Consider the following 19338-nt stretch of genomic DNA (forward strand, 5'->3'; position numbering starts at 1 on the left):
CACCAACTAAGATGTCAGGGGAGTTTCCTGTGAACCTTGACAAAATCTTGCCAAGTCAAGCTTTAAGCCTATAGTCTGTAGGGCAACAGGCCTTTACAGGAAACTTTTTACTTAGCTAGGTGTTGTCTTGTAGTGCCATATTTATAGTAGTCATATGTTGTGCGATGTAGGGCCTTTTGCTCCTACATATTTATTTATCACATTTGTATCCCACCTTTTCCCACTGATAGCAGGCTCAAAGTGGCTTACAAAAATATTGTAGTAAGTTACAATGCAAGAAGTACAATTTTTCAAATTTAGCATACACAGTCCCTCTTTGCAAGTTCAAAAGAGCAGTTAACCTAGAAAAACTGAATTTTTTTTCTCTTCCAGGCTCAGTGGACCACTCTGCAGCCCAGGTTCATTGGCATTTTGTAAGAGGAGAAGCTGTGTGTGTGGGGTGCATTGTTGACATTCCAGACAGGGTGGGTTAACCATTAGGGAAGACTAGGTAGTAACCTAGGGAGGCAGCATCTGGGGTGGAGATGGGGGGTCTGGCAGCAAAGAGCAGCTGCCTTTAAAGCAAAATAATAGATCTTGACAGCCACATATAACTCGGACCCATCCGTGCATAATGTTACGTAGAAGGAGATTGGACAGTTTTTAAATTTACAGAGTCTAATATTTAAAAGTACAATCTCAAATTATGTGGTTTTTTTTTTTTTTGTAGGAGTGTTGTGGGGGAAGTGTTGGGAGGTTGATATTCAGCATAGTTTAAGCAGGCATGGGGAGAGACTCCTGCCTGCTTAAATCACATTGAGTGGGCCAGACACTCCTCCTAGGGAAGGAGTCAGCATTTATGTGAGCACAAGCCATATTCAGTGCTGTGCCCGCAAAGTGGAGGAGTGGTCTAGTGGTTAGAGCACCAGTCTTGCAATCCAGAGGTGGCCGGTTCAAATCCCACTGCTGCTCCTTGTGATCTTGGGCAAGTCACTTAACCCTCCATTGCCTCAGGTACAAACTTAGATTGTGAGCCCTCCTGGGACAGAGAAATATCCAGTGTACCTAAATGTAACTCACCTTGAGCTACTACTGAAAAAGGTGTGAGCAAAATCTAAATAAATAAATAAAGGGCTAGATAGAACCACACAAAAAGAAGTCCTAACTTTGGCTATGCGGGTGCTGACACTGAATATTGGTTGAAAACAGAAAGAAGCAGATCACACGTCAAGATGAAAGAAGATGTTTATTCAGCACAAGAAATTTCATACAGAAAAATGCCTGTTGTGGACCATGTCTCTCCCCAGCAAAGGGTTGGTTAGTTGGTTTGTTTATTTATTTGGATTTATTTACCGCCTTTTTGAAGGAATTCACTCACGGCGGTGTATAATAAGAATAAATCAAACATAAGCAATAGACAATTACAGCAGTAAAAACATTCAAATAACAATACCAAGTATGGCATAGTATACTGCTTACAATGCCAATGCAATAAATAATATAACATTTTAATTGACAGTGTAGGATGTAAGCATATAGATAGGTAAGAAAGGAAGAGGAGTTAGAAAGTAAGGTGACTAATTTAAAGAAAGGTATACGTGAAGTCAGAGAGATGGTTAAATATGATCTCAGCTAGGGTAGGATTGGATTAACATGTCCTGCTGCAGTATGTGCAGCCCGTGTTACTCCTTGTGTGTGTGAATGAGACTAACAAGTTAGTTACTTCTTTCATTAAAGGCCTGTTTGAAGAGCCAAGCTTTCACCTGTTTCCTAAAGTAGAGATAGTCTTGTGTTAAGTGGAGCCTTTCAGGCAGTGCATTCCAGAATGTGGGGGCTACTCCGGAGAAGGCTCGCTTGCGGGTATCACATTGTGTAATGTCTTTTGGAGATGGTGTGGTTAGGGATACTCCTTGGGAGGACCTTAGTGTCCTTGGAGGTGTGTAGAGGATCATCCAGTTCTTCAGGTACTCTGGACCATTTCCTTTAAGGGCCTTGAAGATCCATACATAGAGTTTTAAATTTAGCCCTGCATTGTACTGCGTCAGGGGCTACTGTAGGTATAACAGATCTCAGGGAAATTCAAAACAAATCTTATGATGAAAAAAACAGTATGGGCTGTTAATCCTAAACAGGTAATCTAATACTCCAGAGAACTGAAAAACAGCCAAACACAATCCAAAGAGTTGTGTGGAATGAATGTAAAGAAATGAGGAAAGTGGGAAATACCCTCAGAAACCAAGGCTTCTGCCAAGGTCTAATCAACAAGACACTATTATCTATAAAAGACTTTGTGCCCATGATCAAGTTTCTTTCATGGGGTAAATATTCCCTACTCCACTCATTCAAAAATGCCCATATAGGAGCATCATGCAAAATTGCCCATAATAGAGCACAATTATTTTATACAAAAAAGCCCATAATAGAGCACAAATATTAAAGATAACTGAGTAACAAAAATTGTTCAAGCTACAGCATGGCATGCATCAACTTAGCTTAATAAATGCTGGCTTGACAACCCCACAATTCAACTGTTGTTTTTCAGCGGGGCCCGATTCGTTTCACCCATAACAGGGCTTCATCAGGAACCACTCAGTTGGATCATACTGACAGGGGTATCAGTCTCAAGCTGACTAAGCTTCTCTTACAACCGACAGGAAAACTACTGCCACCACACAAACAGCATTATAAAAAGGTGGACTAAACTGTTAAGCCATATAAGGACACTGGTGGGAGGCAGACCCATGTAGCAAAACATTGGTCAAGGACAAGGTCCAGGAACCCTGAGCTAAGAAGGTGTTTTCTTGGTCTGTAACTTCTACGTGGAACCTTGCATGACGTAGCTATAATTCGGATTCTTTTTTCCCCACATGCACCACTTTGCACTTGCTCACATTACATGTCATTTGCCATTTAGCCTCCCAGTCTCGTAAGGTCCTCTTGTAATTTTTCACAATCCTGTCGCGATTTAACGCTCGATTTTAAGGATAAGTTGCATATCACTAGCAGTAGCTCCGCAAGCTCATTTTTCAGTTCTATCAGTACTCTAGGATGCATACCATCCGGTCCAGGAGATTTGCTACTCTTCAGTTTGCTGAACTGCCCCATTACGTCCTCCAGGTTTACCGTGAAGTCAGTAAGTTTCTCCGACTCGTCCGCTTGAAATACCATTCCGATACCGGTATCCCACCCAAATCTTCCTCGGTGAAGACCGAAGCAAAGAATTCATTCAGTCTCTCCGAAATGTCTTTGTCTTCCTTGATCGCCTCTTTTACCCCTTGGTCATCCAGTGGCCCACCGATTCTTTTGCCGGCTTCTTGCTTTTAATATACTGAAAAAAATTTGTACTTTGTTTTTTTTGCCTCTAATGCTATCTTTTTTTTCGTAATCCCTCTTGGCCTTCCTTATCTGCGCCTTGCATTTGCTTTGACACTCCTTATGCTGCTTCTTGTTATTTCAGACGGTTCCTTCCATTTTCTGAAGGTGTTTCTTTTAGCCCTAATAGCCTTCCTTCACCTCACTTTTCAACCAGGCCGGCTGTCTTTTGGACTTCGTCTTTCTTTTCTAATTCGTGGAATATGTATGGCCTTGGGCCGCCAGGATGGTATTTTGAACAGCATACACGGCCTGTTGTACAGTTTTTTACTCTCTCAGTTGCCCCCCTAAGTTTTTTTTTTTTTTACCATTCTTCTCATTTTATCATAGTCTCCTTTTTAAAGTTAAACGCTAACGTATTGACTTTCTGTGTACAGTTACTTCAAGGTCGATATCAAAACTGATCATATTATGATCACTGTTATCAAGCGGGCCCCTGTACCATAACGTCCCTCCCCAGATCATGCGCTCCACTAAGGACCAAGTCTAGAATTTTTCCTTCTCTCGTCAGCTCCTGCACCAGCTGCTCCATAAAGCTGTCCTTGATTTCATAAGTTTGAAGATTATAATAAATTCATGGTGATCTCCAGACCTTCCTTCTCTTGTAGGGGTGGAGATATTGATGGAGTTCTCCTTCAATAGAGCAAGATTCATTTTTAGGTTTTGTAAGCTGTCACCCTCGGGGACTTAACCAAGATATGGATCTTGGAGTGTTTCTTTGGTACATTTTTATTGTACTGAATTGCTTTACCTGAATAAAGAATTGTATCAACGGATTCGGTTTTGAAAAAATGTATCAACGGATTCGGTTTGAAAAAATTGGCGCCAGATTTCACCCAATACTGACGTGTGAGATATAAATATACACATCCCTCACAGTCAAAGCGTCAAGGATACTAACGGAAAAGTAAAGGAAATGTTAAGCGAATAATTATAAAGTTCTCAAGGTAAAAACGGACTGAAAGATATATCAGTAATGTTGTATCAAGCAGTCATGGTGGGCTAGATGAAATCAAAAATAAAAATGAAAATAAAATGAAAAATACCTTACCTGAGTAAAATGAAATAGCACCATAGCCTCGTACCAACGGGTTCAGTTTGAAATGGTATTGAAAAGATTGGCGCCAAAATTACCCAATCTAAATAGCACTGTAATGAGACGTTGATTCCATTGATAGGATACGTAAAATTTCAAAATAAAGATTGACAGGTATACTGACTAATAGAGTGCAAGTGACAGTTATATCAGACAATTATTATGGAAGCTGGTGAGTGAAGTTAATAGAAATGCTAAGTGATCGTTATGTCAGACACTTATTTAAGAGGCCATTAGATAAAATGCTCAGGGGGTCATAAAAATGAGGAGGACTAATTGACTCAAATTGATCCGACTTTAAAAGGCTCAACAAAATGGTGAATGCATGTTCCGGAGGTAGCGATTAGTTAAGATAATAGAGTGGTAACCAGATATTTGATCAAGGAATACCTAAAAATCAATTAAATGAGAATTATGTATGAATACCCAAAACTAATGACCGTCAAAAAACATAAACGAACTTCTTATATAAGATTATTCAAGAAAAAACATTAAATTCAATAACTAATGTGCAATAAGGAAATTTAATAAAGAGATCAAAATGTGATAGAAACAAAATAAGGTAAACGGGTAAATGAGACCAATTGTATTCCATTGAATATCTTCATAAATTGAAAAAACGGTCTCTCTTCGCTAAACTGTTAAAGATGTATAATAATGAAAAAAATATAATAAAAGAAATGAGAGGAGGAAATAAGAAAAAAGAGAGGAGTAATAGTGTCCCTTAGAAGTAATTGCCCCCTCAAACAAAATGTATTTTGTGTATAGATACCTAAAATATTATATAATTGGTCATATACTCCGTTTGGATATTTGGATACACATGATTAAGAAATACTGCTATATACTGCTATAAAGTAAAGATAGTAAAAATTGATACTGGTCGTAAATTTCCTAGAGACCTTGGACTATCCACATATGAATGAAAAGATAACAACTGTGTCAGAAGGAGTTGACATCTGGAATACACACTTAGCCAAGGTCTGCAGTCCATTTGACATTTCTTCTCTCCCAATGTCTGCCATCATTCCTCTGCGTCCTGTTCTCTCTAGCACCTGCCCACTGTGTCCCCACCCCCTCCCCCTGTGTTGCTGCCCCTGCTACTGCCCAGCTGTTTCCCCTCATCCAACAGCAGGTGGATGGAAAGATTTTTCTCTTTCCATCTTGGGACCAGCGACTTTCTCACTCTTCCATCTGCTCACCTACCTTCCCCCTCAACTCAGCATATCTCTATCTCTCATCTCCAGTTCATCTCTCCCCCCCCCCCCTATATCTGTTTCCCTGCTCACCTGATGGGCAACATTTTTCTCCTTTCTCCCCCCCCCCTAAGTTCAGGCATCTTCCACCCACACAGCCCCCCTAGAACCAGCATCTTCCATCCTTGCCCGCACCCCACCTGAATCAACGCCTTCCACCCTTGCCTCCCTGCCCCTTCTAATGCCCAGCTGTTCCCCTCATCCAAGGGCAGGCATTTCTCTTGATTTTTCTTTTTCCATCTTTGAGTCCAGCGACTTTCCCATTCTTCCATTTGCTTACCTGCTCCCCCCACCCCCCCGCATCTCTGTTTCCCTGCTCAGCCGATGGGCAACATTTTTCTCCTCTCTCCCCCCTAAGTTCAGGCATCTTCCCACCCACACAGCCCTCCTAGAACCAGTACCTTGCCCTCTCCGCTCCCCATCATTTTCTACCCACGCCAGTGGCCCCCCCAGAACCGGCATCTTCCACACATACCCACCCCGAATCATTTTTTTCCACTCTTGCCCCCCCTTTCTTCACTGAACCAGCATCTTCTGCCCAAACCCCTCCAGAACTGCATCTTTCCACCTGCGCTCCTCCCCCCCCCCCCCCCCCCCCGAGGTTCAGCAACTATTTTTTATGCCTTCTATCCCTAATGCTCTTTTAATCTTCTCATTCAGTGTCAGCAGCATCCGACGTTCCAGGCAGGCCGCTTCCTGAAGCTCTTTTTCTGCAGATCCCGCCTATGCTATAGAAATGTTAAGTAGTAGTAGTAGTAGTATACGGGGACAGGATGTTGCGTCAGAGGAGATGGGAGCTGCAGAAAGAAGGCTTCCAGTATCAGTCTGCGTTGATAGCTGACACTGCTGGTACTGAATAAGAAGGTTGAAAGAGTGTTTGGGGGGGGGGGGGAGGAAAGGAATAAAAAGTTGGCAGACCTCGGTGGAGAAATCCAATTTGTACGAAACAAAAATATGAATCACTATTTTCATCAACCTTAGGAAGAATATTCCAAGACAAAACTGCTCTATAAGAATCAATCCTTGCCTGCAAAGGCAACCAATGAGGTTTCCTCAGAAATGGAGAAACATGATCAAATTTGTTCTTCCAAAGATCAAATGGGTTGCCGTGTTCTGAAAACCTACTGCTATACCCACATAAAAAGAGTTGCAGTAATCAAGTTGTGACAAAAAAAAGATGTGAGATACCTTAAAGCAGAATGCGTAGCTGTCACAGGCAAATGCTAGATCTTAATGACCAAGAGGTTGAATAGGTGATAAGATCACAAGGTACCTGGGCAGTTTATTATGAAGAGCCCATATGGAAAATTTAAAATTTTACACAAAGCTTTATAGGTAGCTAATGTTGGGCAGTTGTGGGCCTAACATATGTTTTTCTGCTATATTTTAGATTCGCCTTCACATTCTTAAAGCCATGTAAGCATTTCCATAATCTAGATCAATGGTTTCAACCGAGTCTTCAGGGACCGCCTAGCCAGTTGGGTTTTCAGGATATCCACAATGAATATGCATGAGAGAGATTTGCACATGAAAGGGGTCTTTTACAAAGCAGCGCTAGCGTTTTTAGCTTGTGCTACATATTAGCTGACACTAAACGCTGAGACATGCATTATATTCCTATGGGCATCTTAGCATCTCTTGCATATTCATTGTGGATAGCTTGAAAACTCAACTGGCCAGGTGGCCCCTGAGGACTGGGTTGAAAAACCACTGATCTAGATGACTAATCACAAAGTGTGAATTGGCAGCTGTATATCTTTGGGATCTGGAGTGGCTTAAGAAGGTGGCTGTGATATAAATAGGACTTTTGAACTACCATAGATACATGATTCCTGAAGTTTAAAACAGTAATCTAACATAATGGCTTTCTTTTATGTTTAATTGTATTTTATTGTTAACCCGCTTAGATCTGGCAAAGCATGGTGGTATAGAAAGTTGTTTTTTTTAAAATTTTTTATTTATCATTTTACTTAATTACATTCACATTTATCACGTAAATGTAAGGAAAAACAGAAATTATATAAGGAAAAAGAAAAAAACATTTTCTCACAGGTATAGAAAGTTTTTAATAAAACATAAATATAATCCTGAATTTGGTCTCTTGTTTCTTAAGAAGGATTCCTCTCTCTTAAGGTGCATTTTGCCTTGCTTTGTGTGGGTTTAATTGTTACTCTCATTGACACTACTTGTGATCTTGTGCAAGATGTTTCAACTTCCATTGCCTCAGATACAAACTTACACCCTCATCTATTAACTCTCATTAATACACATTAATGTGCATTAATGCAAGGTAACAAACATTCCATATCATCATGCTGATCAATCCATAGACTGGTGGGTTGTGTCCATCTACCAGCAGGTGGAGATAGAGAGCAATCCTTTTGCCTCCCTATATGTGGTCATGTGCTGCCGGAAACTCCTCAGTATGTTCTCTATCTCAGCAGGTGGTGGTCACACACAGCAGCAGCTCTGGCTAGGCCTCCAAGCCTAATTTTTAGGTTTTGTTGAGTGCCTGGGGTTGAGGGCTCTTCTTGAGCAAGTGGTGGCGCCAGGTCCCTCCTTTTCTCCCCCCTCCCGCTGGCTCTGTTAAAAAAAAAAAAAAAATTTTGGACGTCCTTAAAGGCGTTTATTTCGACGTTATTTAAACGTTTATTGCAGCTACTCACTGGGACACCAGGTCGTTACAGCTCGGAGCGAGAAGCAGGTAATTTTTTACCTTTTTTTATAGCGGGCAGGGGGGTTCCCCGATTGATCCTCCACGTGGCCTATGGCGTCGGAGGGCGAGGGCGCGAAGAATCGCTCCCCGGACCGCGTGTGCGCTCCTAGCGGGGATGCGGGGGTATTAAAGTCTGATATCGCCCTTGTTGGGTGTCAGTTCGGAGGCCGGTCAGTGTCCCGGGTCCTTCCTCCGGTGCGGCGGTTTTTCCCGCATAAACACCATCCCCCTCTGCTCGCCTCCGCCATCTTGGCCGGCCACTCTGCTCGGACGGCTTCTTCTTGGGGCCAGCCCTTGAGCTGGGAGATGTTCATGCCATGGCCGCCCTTGATTTGGGCGACGGCAAAAAAGCGGCTTAAAGTTAAGCGCCGTTCTTCCCCGCGCGGCTTCTTCGCTGGAGTGTCGCGCCGGACGCCATCTTGGATGCCAGCATGTTTTCTCCCCCCGCTCTTGCGAGCGCCGGTTGAGGGTGCGTCTAGGGCTGTGGCCCAGGCTGCTGAAGTGCACAGTCTGGGAGGTTTCTCCCCCCGAGTTATTTTGCTGCTGCATCAGGCCTTCATTATGCAAAACGCTGCCCCTTCTCCCTTGTCCGATAAAGGGGTTGAGGCCCCCGGAAGTAAACGCCCTCGGGTGGATTCCCAGGCCTTAGAGGACTCTGTTTCCTCTGATGTAGATGAGGGCAGCGTATCTGAGTTCTCCCAACGGTCCTTTGGGGATTCCTTAGGGGAGACGGATTCCCGCTCGGATGGAGCGGATGACCCCTCTGCAGCGCGGATCTTTCGCTCAGAGGATTTGCCCAACCTGTTAGTGCAGGCCATGAGCATTTTGAAGATTTCCTCTCCGGAGGACGTCTCTCCCTCAGCCCCTGTTGGCTCCGCCATTATGCTGGGGACGAAGCGCCCGCCTAGAACCTTCCACGTGCATAATGCCATGCACACCTTAATTTCGGCTCAATGGGATGTCCCGGAAGCGAGCCTCAAAGTGGCTAGGGCTATGTCCCGCCTCTATCCTTTGCCTGAAAGTGAACGTGAGGCCTTTCTTTGGCCTACCGTGGATTCTTTAATCACTGCGGTGACTAAGAAAACGGCGTTGCCGGTGGAAGGTGGCACGGCCCTAAGGACGCCCAAGACAGAAGATTGGAAGCGGCCTAAAGGTCGTCCTTCGAGGCGGCTGCCTTAAGTTTGCAGGCCTCAGTTTGTGGCTCCTACGTGGCCAGGGCGTGCCTGACGATTGTGCAGCGGGCTTCCCCCTCGGATCCTTCCTTGAGGGCTGATTGGCCGGCCCTGGAATCGGGCTTGGCTTATTTGGCAGACTTGCTGTATGATGTCTTGAGAGCCTCGGCTAAAGGTATGGCTCAGACAGTCTCATGCGCGGCGGTGGCGTTGGCTGAAACATTGGTCTGCGGACCACGCCTCTAAGTCCCGCCTGGCTAAGTTGCCTTTTAAAGGCAAGCTGCTCTTTGGGGTCGAGATGAACAAAATTGTGACCGATCTCGGCACGTCTAAGGGCAAGAGGTTACCAGAGGTCAGGGCTCGGGCCAGTGCTCGCCCCGGTATCTCCAGAGGACGGTTTCAGGAAGCCCGTCGGTACCAGCCCCAGGCAAGTCGGGCTCCTCTGCCCCCTCTTCCTTCAAGAGGAACTTCTCCCCCAAGCAGCATTCCTTTCGCAGAGGACCGTCGTCCCGGAGGTGCGCCCTCCGGTCCTCCCCCAGGGTCTCGTACCCAATGACGGGGTCCTGGTCCATGGCCCAGTGCAAATTGGAGGACGCCTGTCCTCGTTTCTGGGCGAGTGGACCAGGTAACTTCAGACGCTTGGGTGCTGGAAGTCATCTGAGACGGCTACAAGCTAGAGTTCTGCCGACCCTTAAGAGACGGGTTTGTACTCTCTCCCTGCAAGTCTCCGGTCAAAGCTGTGGCAGTGCAGCAGACCTTGGACAATCTGATCCGCCTGGGTGCGGTCGTTCCGGTGCCAGAAAAACAGCTTGGCAAGGGACGTTACTCCATTTACTTTGTGGTACCAAAGAAAGGAGGTTCTGTACGGCCTATCCTCGACCTCAAAGGGGTCAATCTGGCCTTGAAAGTTCGGCACTTTCGCATGGAGACTCTCCGCTCTGTTATAGCGGCAGTGAAGGCAGGGGAGTTCCTGGCATCCTTGGACATCAAGGAAGCGTACTTGCATATTCCCATCTGGCCTCCTCATCAACGCTTTCTGCGTTTTGCAGTCCTGGGCCGACACTTCCAGTTCAGAGCCCTCCCGTTCGGGTTGGCTACTGCTCCGCGGACCTTCTCCAAAGTAATGGTGGTCATCGCGGCCTTCCTGAGAAAGGAAGGAGTACAAGTCCATCCTTATCTGGACGACTGGTTGATCCGAGCCCCCTCTTATGCAGAGTGCGGCAAAGCTGTGGACCGGGTGATTGCTCTTTTGAGCTCCCTGGGGTGGATCATCAACTGGGAGAAAAGCCAGCTGCGCCCGACTCAGTCCCTTGAGTATCTGGGAGTTCGATTCGACACCCAAGTAGGCAGAGTGTTCCTGCCGGACAATCGGATTGTCAAACTCAGGCTCAGGTGGACCAGTTCCTAGTAGCCTCTCCGCTCCGTGCTTGGGACTATGTGCAGCTGTTGGGCTCTATGACGGCCACGATGGAAGTAGTGCCCTGGGCCAGGGCTCATATGAGACCACTACAACACTCTCTGCTGCAGCGCTGGACTCCGGTGTCGGAGGATTATGCTGTGCGACTTCCCTTGGACCCAGCAGTGCGCAAGGCGCTGAGCTGGTGGCTGCAGACAGACAAGTTGTCTGCAGGGATGCCTCTTGTGACCCCGGAATGGATTGTCGTCACGACGGACGCCTCTTTGACGGGCTGGGGAGCCCACTGCTTGGGAAGGACAGCGCAGGGGCTCTGGTCTCCTGCAGAGGCAAAGTGGTCTATCAACCTTCTGGAACTCAGAGCCATTCGGTTGGCGCTTTTGGAGTTCCTCCCGGTACTGGCGTTGAAGCCAGTACGGGTCCTGTCGGACAATGCCACGGCTGTGGCCTATGTCAACCGCCAGGGAGGTACCAAGAGCGCCCCTCTAGCCAAGGAGGCCATGAATCTATGCCAGTGGGCGGAAGCAAACCTGGAACAGCTGTCAGCGGCCCACATTGCCGGAGTCATGAATGTCAAGGCGGACTTTCTCAGTCGCCATACCTTGGATCCCGGAGAGTGGCAGCTATCTGCTCAGGCGTTCTAGGACATCACGAAGCGCTGGGGCCAGCCGAGCCTAGATCTGATGGCGTCATCGGCCAATTGCCAAGTGCCGCGCTTTTTCAGCAGAGGACTGGACCCTCGATCTCTGGGAGTAGATGCTCTTCTCCAACAGTGGCCGACACAGGAGCTTCTCTATGTGTTCCCGCCCTGGCCCATGTTGGGCAGGGTACTAGACCGGGTGGCAAAGCATCCGGGCCGGATAATCCTGGTGGGTCCGGACTGGCCCAGACGTCCCTGGTATGCGGACTTGATCAGGCTCTCAGTGGACGATCCTCTGCGGCTGCCAGTGGAGCAGGGCCTGTTGCATCAGGGTCCCGTAGTGATGGAGGATCCCTCCCCCTTTGGTCTTACGGCCTGGCTATTGAACGGCAGCGTCTGAGAAAGAAGGGCTTCTCAGACAAGGTCATCGCCACTATGCTAAGAGCGAGGAAGCGCTCTACTTCTACTGCTTACGCCAGGGTTTGGCGTACCTTTGCAGCATGGTGTGAAGCAGGCTCACTTTCTCCCTTCACTGCTCCAATTTCTTCAGTGTTGGCGTTCCTGCAAGAAGGTCTGGAGAAAGGCCTGTCGCTCAGTTCCCTTAAAGTCCAGGTAGCGGCTCTGGCTTGCTTCAGGGGCCGCCTGAAGGGTGCTTCCCTGGCTTCGCAGCCAGATGTGGTGCGCTTTCTCAAGGGAGTTAATCACCTGCGCCCTCCTCTGCACTCAGTGGTGCCTGCGTGGAATCTCAACCTGGTGCTAAGAGCCTTGCAGAAGCCGCCTTTTGAACCCTTGTCAAGGGCATCTCTGAAAGACCTGATGTTGAAAGCAGTCTTTTTGGTGGCTATCACTTCAGCCAGAAGAGTTTCCGAGCTCCAGGCACTCTCATGTCGAGAGCCCTTTCTGCAGTTCACTGAGGCAGGAGTGTCTATTCGCACAGTGCCTTCCTTCCTGCCCAAGGTTGTTTCTCGCTTCCATGTGAATCAGCAGCTCTGTCTCCCTTCCTTTCGTAGGAAGGACTACCCAGAGGATACTCTGCTCTCAAATATCTGGATGTGAGACGAGTCATCATCAGATACTTGGAAGTGACCAATGATTTCCGGAAGTCGGATCATCTGTTTGTCCTGTTTGCAGGTCCTCGTAAGGGTCTGCAGGCTGCTAAGCCTACAGTGGCAAGATGGGTCAAGGAAGCCATTGCAGCGGCTTATGTGGCCGCGGGGAAGGTGCCGCCTATCCAGCTGAAGGCTCACTCCACTAGAGCTCAGGCGGCCTCGATGGCAGAGGCCGGGTCCGTCTCCTTGGAAGAGATTTGCAAGGCGGCAACTTGGGCATCGGCCCATACCTTCTCCAGGCATTACCGCTTGACTGTGGCTGCTCGGGCGGAGGCCCGGTTTGGAGCTTCAGTGTTGAGGTCAGGGATTTCTATGTCCCGCCCTGGGTGAGTACTGCTTCAGTACATCCCACCAGTCTATGGATTGATCAGCATGATGATATGGAAGGTAAAATTATGTATCATACCTGATAATTTTCTTTCCATTAATCATAGCTGATCAATCCATAGCCCCTCCCAGATATCTGTATTGTTTATATTCTGGTTGCATTTCAGGTTCAAGTTTAGTCTTCAGTTCCTGTTGAGGAGGACTTCGTGTTCAAGTTTTTCAATGGATTCTTCAAGAGTTGAGACGAATTTGTGTTACAGTGAGCTGCTGCATTCCTTTCCCCTCCGTTTTACGGGGCTGGATTGAGACTTAAATTCTGCCGGCGCTCCCTCCCGCTTCGTGCGGCAGTAGGGCAGCTTTGTACCCCTCCCGCTTCGGCGGTGTTAGGGTCAGTCAGCTCCTCCCGCGGTTGCAGGATAAGCCAGATCCCCCCGCATCGGCGGGGTGGTGTCCCTCCCCCGCTCCGCGGGGATGAGCTGGACGGATTCCCCTCCCCCACTTGTGTGGGGATGAGCTGGGTTAATTCCCCTCCCCCGTTTCGGCGGTGGTGAGCTGGGCAGAGTGTCCCTTTGTGGGTTGTAATTCTCTAAGTGCTGAGTCCTGCGGATGGAGCTTGGATATCGACATACTGAGGAGTTTCCGGCAGCACATGACCACATATAGGGAGGCAAAAGGATTGCTCTCTATCTCCACCTGCTGGTAGATGGACACAACCCACCAGTCTATGGATTGATCAGCTATGATTAATGGAAAGAAAATTATCAGGTATGATACATAATTTTACCTTATTTAACCCAAGCCACTTAAGCACACAAGTCACATTAGTGCATTCCAAAATGATTCACAGCTCCCTAGGAAAATACGTATGGTACCTGAATGTGGCTCATCTTGATATTACACTGAAAAGGTGTGAAATGTTTGTTTTGACCTGAGGAGTGGAATGTAACATTTGGAAGCTAGTCTATAAATGTATTAAGATATCACTTTATATATTTTTGTTTGGTTTTGATTATGATCTGAAGAGAGGATGTGTGAGCTAGGAGTCATCTTAAAGGAGCAGAGAGAAGGAGAGAGAGATGGAGCTGGGTTTGGCAGCTAGATGAGATGTTTCTCCACTGATGTCATGGATGAGTGTGATTAAATTCCCTTCATTGTTAAGAGTGTGGAGCTTCCCTGCCTGCAGACGGTAGCAGTCGTACTTAAGGATCTGAATCTGACTGCTTGGGACTATAGCAGTCTGGCTCCTATGGGAATCAGTGCTATAAAAGATTAATATGCTGTGGCTGTTTTCCTGGTGCTGGCAAAGCAGAACTGGAGGTCTGCAGCAGGTAGACAAAAGTGGTAGTCCATCAAGGGTTGAAAATGAAAGCAGGCACTGGACACTGAGCATGGGGGGGGGGGGGGGGGGGGGGGGGGGGGGGGGGCCGGGGGGAGGGCATGAAGATAGTAGTGAGCTCCCTCTCTATTGCTAGGAGTCCTGGCACCACACACAGGAATGGCATGAAGATTATTGAGCTCCCTCTCTAATGCTAGGAGACCTGGTGCACACGAGGGGAGGGACTACAGTTGTCTTACTGGTTTCTTTCTGTCCCCAGATGTCCAGGTTGTGAACCGCACTCCCTATGTAGAGATCATTGAACAGCCCAGCAGCGTGGGATGAGATTCCGCTACAGGTGTGAGGGGAGGTCAGCAGGCAGTATCCCTGGAGAGAGAAGCCACCGATACCAACAAAACACACCCCACCGTTAAGGTCAGAGCCCACTGGAAAGGGAACAACTACTCTAAGCTCTTGCTGCACCTTCAGCTAAACACACTCTACAGGACCTCCTGTTACTCCTACCCTACAGCACCCTCTGTCATTTCAATACTGAGATCCCCACCCCCACTTCCTAATCGAAACATCAGCACTATTGTGTCTGTCAGGTATGTTTAAATTGCTCTGTGTTGCAGTTGTAATCAGCAATGAACTGCTGTACTTGGAATGGTGGAATACAAGATTTGAGAAATAGTTTATTATTTATATAGCTCTGTAGGCATATGCAACACTATACACCAAGAGAGAGTTCATGCTCTGTTGAACTTAGTCTAGTCAAGACATACACATATAAAACATTTATTACAGTAAATGTAGTTAGAACGCAAAAGGATATTATTGGGGTATAAGATCTCAAAGATAGGTTTTTAGGTGGGACGAATATAGTGAGAGATTGACTCACTGCCAGATGCACTAAACTTAACGAGCCAGCAACGTGGTTTTAAACTAGTTCTAACCAGTTTAGCGCGCAAGTAGTAAATCGGACATGTACAAAAGGGTTCTCCGAGCCGTTTTCCTGTCATGGTAGCAGCTAACGAAAACGGAATTCAAAGCTATTATAATGAGCTAATTACTATTATAATGTGCATGCAGTGCGATGCACTACCGTTTCCAACCCCATGCACAAAAGCAGTCCCTACTTTTACTGTGGAAATTTTAACAGGAGGTCTGGACCTGCTGGTTCTTCATTATTGCACGTAGAAGAAGGGGAGAAACAAGGCAGGGAAGATGGAGCACAAAAAAGTACACTGGCTTACACGCAGCTTCTTTGCATGTATGAAAGCCATGCTATGATTCTTTTCTCAAATGACATTTTACTGGCAAGAAATTGGGGGGAGGGGCAGTAAATGTAAAGCATAAAAGTAATGGTGACTTACCAAAAATGCAAGGAAGACAAGGGTCACTAGCCTCTGCTGGCAACAGCACCCCCCATGCTTAGAAGCACAACAGAGAGAGGCTAAATCAATTGGACAGTGTCAGCCTGGGATGTCCCGCCCGCCCACTCACTACTGGAGGGGGATGCCAGGAAGTTCTGATCCAATCACTCACAGCTCTAGAGTGATGTCATCAGGGAAGCCCTGCAGGGAGGAGGAGTTGGGACAGCAGCCAGCCAATGAGAGTCCATCTTCAGGGAGATGGGCGTTCCAGGATGTCAGCTGGCCAATAGGAGGAAGCAGCAGGAACAGCTGGTGTGGAACCAAGTCTTGATGCTGATTCCTCGGAGCCAAGAGCAGCAGCAAGCATATTTCTAGGCTTTTTCCACACTTTCCCAGCAGCGGAGAGGCAGGGAGCCCCAACACAAGTCTGTCCATCTAAAAAAAAACAACGCACTTTTGAGCTTGCAAACAAAAAAACGGCTACATCTACTGCTTTCATACTTGCAGCTTATCTGCGTATATGAGAGCACATCTGTAGCATGCGCGGAGCAGCCACACATAGCAATTGAATATTCTGTGCATGCTCAAGCTCACCGACTGGCTTCCCCCATATCGCATGCAAATGAGCTGGGTCGCAAAAGCGATGAGCAGCTCATTTGCATGCGATTTTCTTGTCAATCCCTCTGTGTTTCTAAGTCGGTAAATTTTTCCGATTTGGAAATGCAGATGGATTTTTTAACGGGATCTTTGTGTATCTGGCTCTCAGTCTATTTGAAGCACATGGTTCAGTAGGGTGGTAAACATGGAGTTGGGAATTGGTGATGGAAGAAGGACACAGATTGGAGCAGCTTAATCAATGAATGGAAGTCACAATGAGATGTGTAGCAAGATTCTCATCTTGAGATAATGATGAATATGCAGCAGGAAGGTGCTTGTAGGAGAAGCTTAAATTGAATGGGGAACCAATGTAGTGATTGAGAAGAGGACACTTGTTTGCACGGAAAATGGAGAAAGCTAAATCACGCAGATGAATTTTGGATAGATGGTCCAGTGAAAGATCCATGAGCAGGATGCCGTAGTAGTCTTAAGTGAGAAATAGCGACTAAGGGTTTTGGTAGTGTGTTCAGGAAAGGAAGTGATTGATTTGGTGGTGATAGGGAAATACATGACAGTATTTTTGGGTGTATGTAAGAAAGAAAGTAGAAGATAGCACCAGGGTTGTGAGTGAGGGGACTAAGAGGATTACAGTGTTATCTACAGAGATGAAAAGGGGAGGATGAGTTTTGGAGGAAAGATAAGTTCTGTCTTGGCCGTGTTAAGGCAACTAGAGGCCAACCAAGTTTTGGTTTGGTTTCAGTACTGAACAGGCCTGAAATCCATGTTTGGTGGTGGTTTGGTTTCAGTTGAAAATGCGTAACCCCCCTCTTGGACACACCTGCTGGTGGTGGACCCTCTCTCAGACACGCACCTCCCCAGCAGCGGGCCCACTCCTGGACCTACTTTTTTTATTAGTGGGGTAGTGGGCGCAGGAGCGATCCGCTTGCTCCCACCCAGGACCAGCAGCTGCTTCAAAATGGCTGCCAGGACTTCCAGCCATTTTGAAGGAGGAGCCAGCCCTGTACGGGAGCGAGTGGATCGCTCCTGAGTCTACTACCCTAAGGCTGCCAACTGGATCAAAATTCGAGGACAGGGTTGATCCAGTCCTGGGTTTACCGTATTGCATGCATGGACTTGTAGTTCTGATTTTCCCCATTTCATTCCCTAAGAAAAGCAAGACTGCAAGTTCCGGTATGCACTTGGGTAAACACAGGACTGGATCAACCTTGTCCTGCAATCTGGACCCATTTGGCAGCCTTACACTACCCCACCAAAGTAAAAGATTTGGGGGGGTGGATGTCTGGGACAGAGCCCGCCACCAGCAGAGGTGTCTGGGAGGGAGCCTGTTTTGTTTGGGGGGTGGGGGGGGGCTGCAGGACTGGACCGGGACCAGGCCATTTTTGTATTGGACCCACATTTGATTTTGGCTGAAACCGAAGATATTGTTTTGGTCGGGCTCTAAGGCAACAGTGGAGCATCTAGGAGGTGATGTCGGACAAGCAGGCTTCTGGTGCACAGAAATTGATCTGGGAGTTATTGGAATCAAGATGGTACTGAAAGTACTGGAGGCAATTGGAGCATGAAGGGAATACATGAGAGAAAGGAGAGAAGGCAGCCTAGTACATAGCCTTGAGGCTCACTGGGTGATGATAGGGATGGTGGTGAAGGAAGATCCAATAGATGATGCACCAATTGTGATGGAAGAAGACATATGAACCAAGATAGTCTTTACATGGATTTCATGACTTCGACAGTAACAAGATGTGGATAGGTCAAGGAGGATGAGAGCTGATAAAGTCCATACAAAACAAATATGTGCCACTAGAGAAAGGCTAATCCCCTAATGTGTATTTTTTTCTAAAAGAAAATCCCTCAGAAACCTATCGGACTAGGAGTCCTAGGTTTACAACGGATATAATAAAAACCGTTAATGAGTTTCTATCATAGGGATTCACATAACTCACCTTCTTTTTTGTTTTTTTTCAAGTGCTCTATGCTGTGATTCCAAATTCTAGCATTTAAATTTCGACTTGAATCTCTATAGACAGGCTTAATAGAAAGTGCCAATGAATGTAAAGCAACACTTAGCTTGGGTCCGAAGGCGCCACCGTTTCACCTTCACGTGGCTTCCTCAGGGTCTGGTGTTGCTGGTTCAGCTCTCAATTTTCAGTATGAAAATACGCTTTAAAAAGGGGATATATTTGGAACGCCGGTGCACATACTTTCAAGTTACATTCTTCAAGAAAAAATGGCGCTGATACGTCACACGCTGTGTGTGATCTATAATAGATAATTTAAATCAGCTGTTCAAAAATGGCTTCGAGAGGGGACGTTGGAGTTTAGGATTGACACGTAGTTCAATAGAACACATGCCAGTCAACTTTGTTGTTCAAACCTAATGGTTCTAATGATTTCTATTTGTAAGTCTATTTTGCTTCCCTTCTTTGTAGCATTAATTTTCATTACCCCCTCTTTGGTTCCCGTGTATCCTATCAAGAATACAACATCTGAGTTCTTCAAATTTATGTTTGAAAGTGATATACAATGTTCTACTATTGGTACTTTGATGTTCTTTCTCGCGATGTTGGATCTATGTTCCAACATTCTTGTTTTGAAGGCTCTTTCTTGTCATACCGACGTATAATTATTATTTATTGCATTTGTATCCCACATTATCCCACCTATTTGCAGGCTCAATGTGGCTTACATTGTTTTGTTATGACATTGTCATTCCAGAATATCAGATACAGTTAGTAGTGTGCAGAGATTAAATAGGGAAGAAAGAGGAAAGTGATTAGGTGGGTGATTGTAGAAGTGGATTTTTCATAGCTGGTTGGGTTGGGAAAGTGGATCAGTGAAGCTATGGTTCTCGTTGTAGGCCTTGTTAAAGAAGTATGTCTTCAGAGATTTGCGAAAGTTATTTGTTTCGACAATTGATTTCAGGTCGTGGGTTAGAGCATTCCATATCT

The 19338-nt window shown here is 46.4% G+C and overlaps 1 protein-coding gene across 1 annotated transcript in view; it reads left to right on the forward strand.

The window, feature by feature from the left end:
* The window catches only part of RELA (RELA proto-oncogene, NF-kB subunit), a 182520-nt gene that overhangs the window by 60009 nt on the left and 103173 nt on the right, over positions 1-19338 (forward strand). Inside the window, 3 exon segments of the mRNA XM_030218693.1 lie at positions 14677-14724; positions 14727-14797; positions 14799-14831. Coding sequence (XP_030074553.1) covers positions 14677-14724; positions 14727-14797; positions 14799-14831 — 152 coding nt within the window.

Source organism: Microcaecilia unicolor, chromosome 11 (genome assembly GCF_901765095.1).
Source record: "Microcaecilia unicolor chromosome 11, aMicUni1.1, whole genome shotgun sequence".
Lineage (NCBI taxonomy): Eukaryota > Metazoa > Chordata > Amphibia > Gymnophiona > Siphonopidae > Microcaecilia > Microcaecilia unicolor.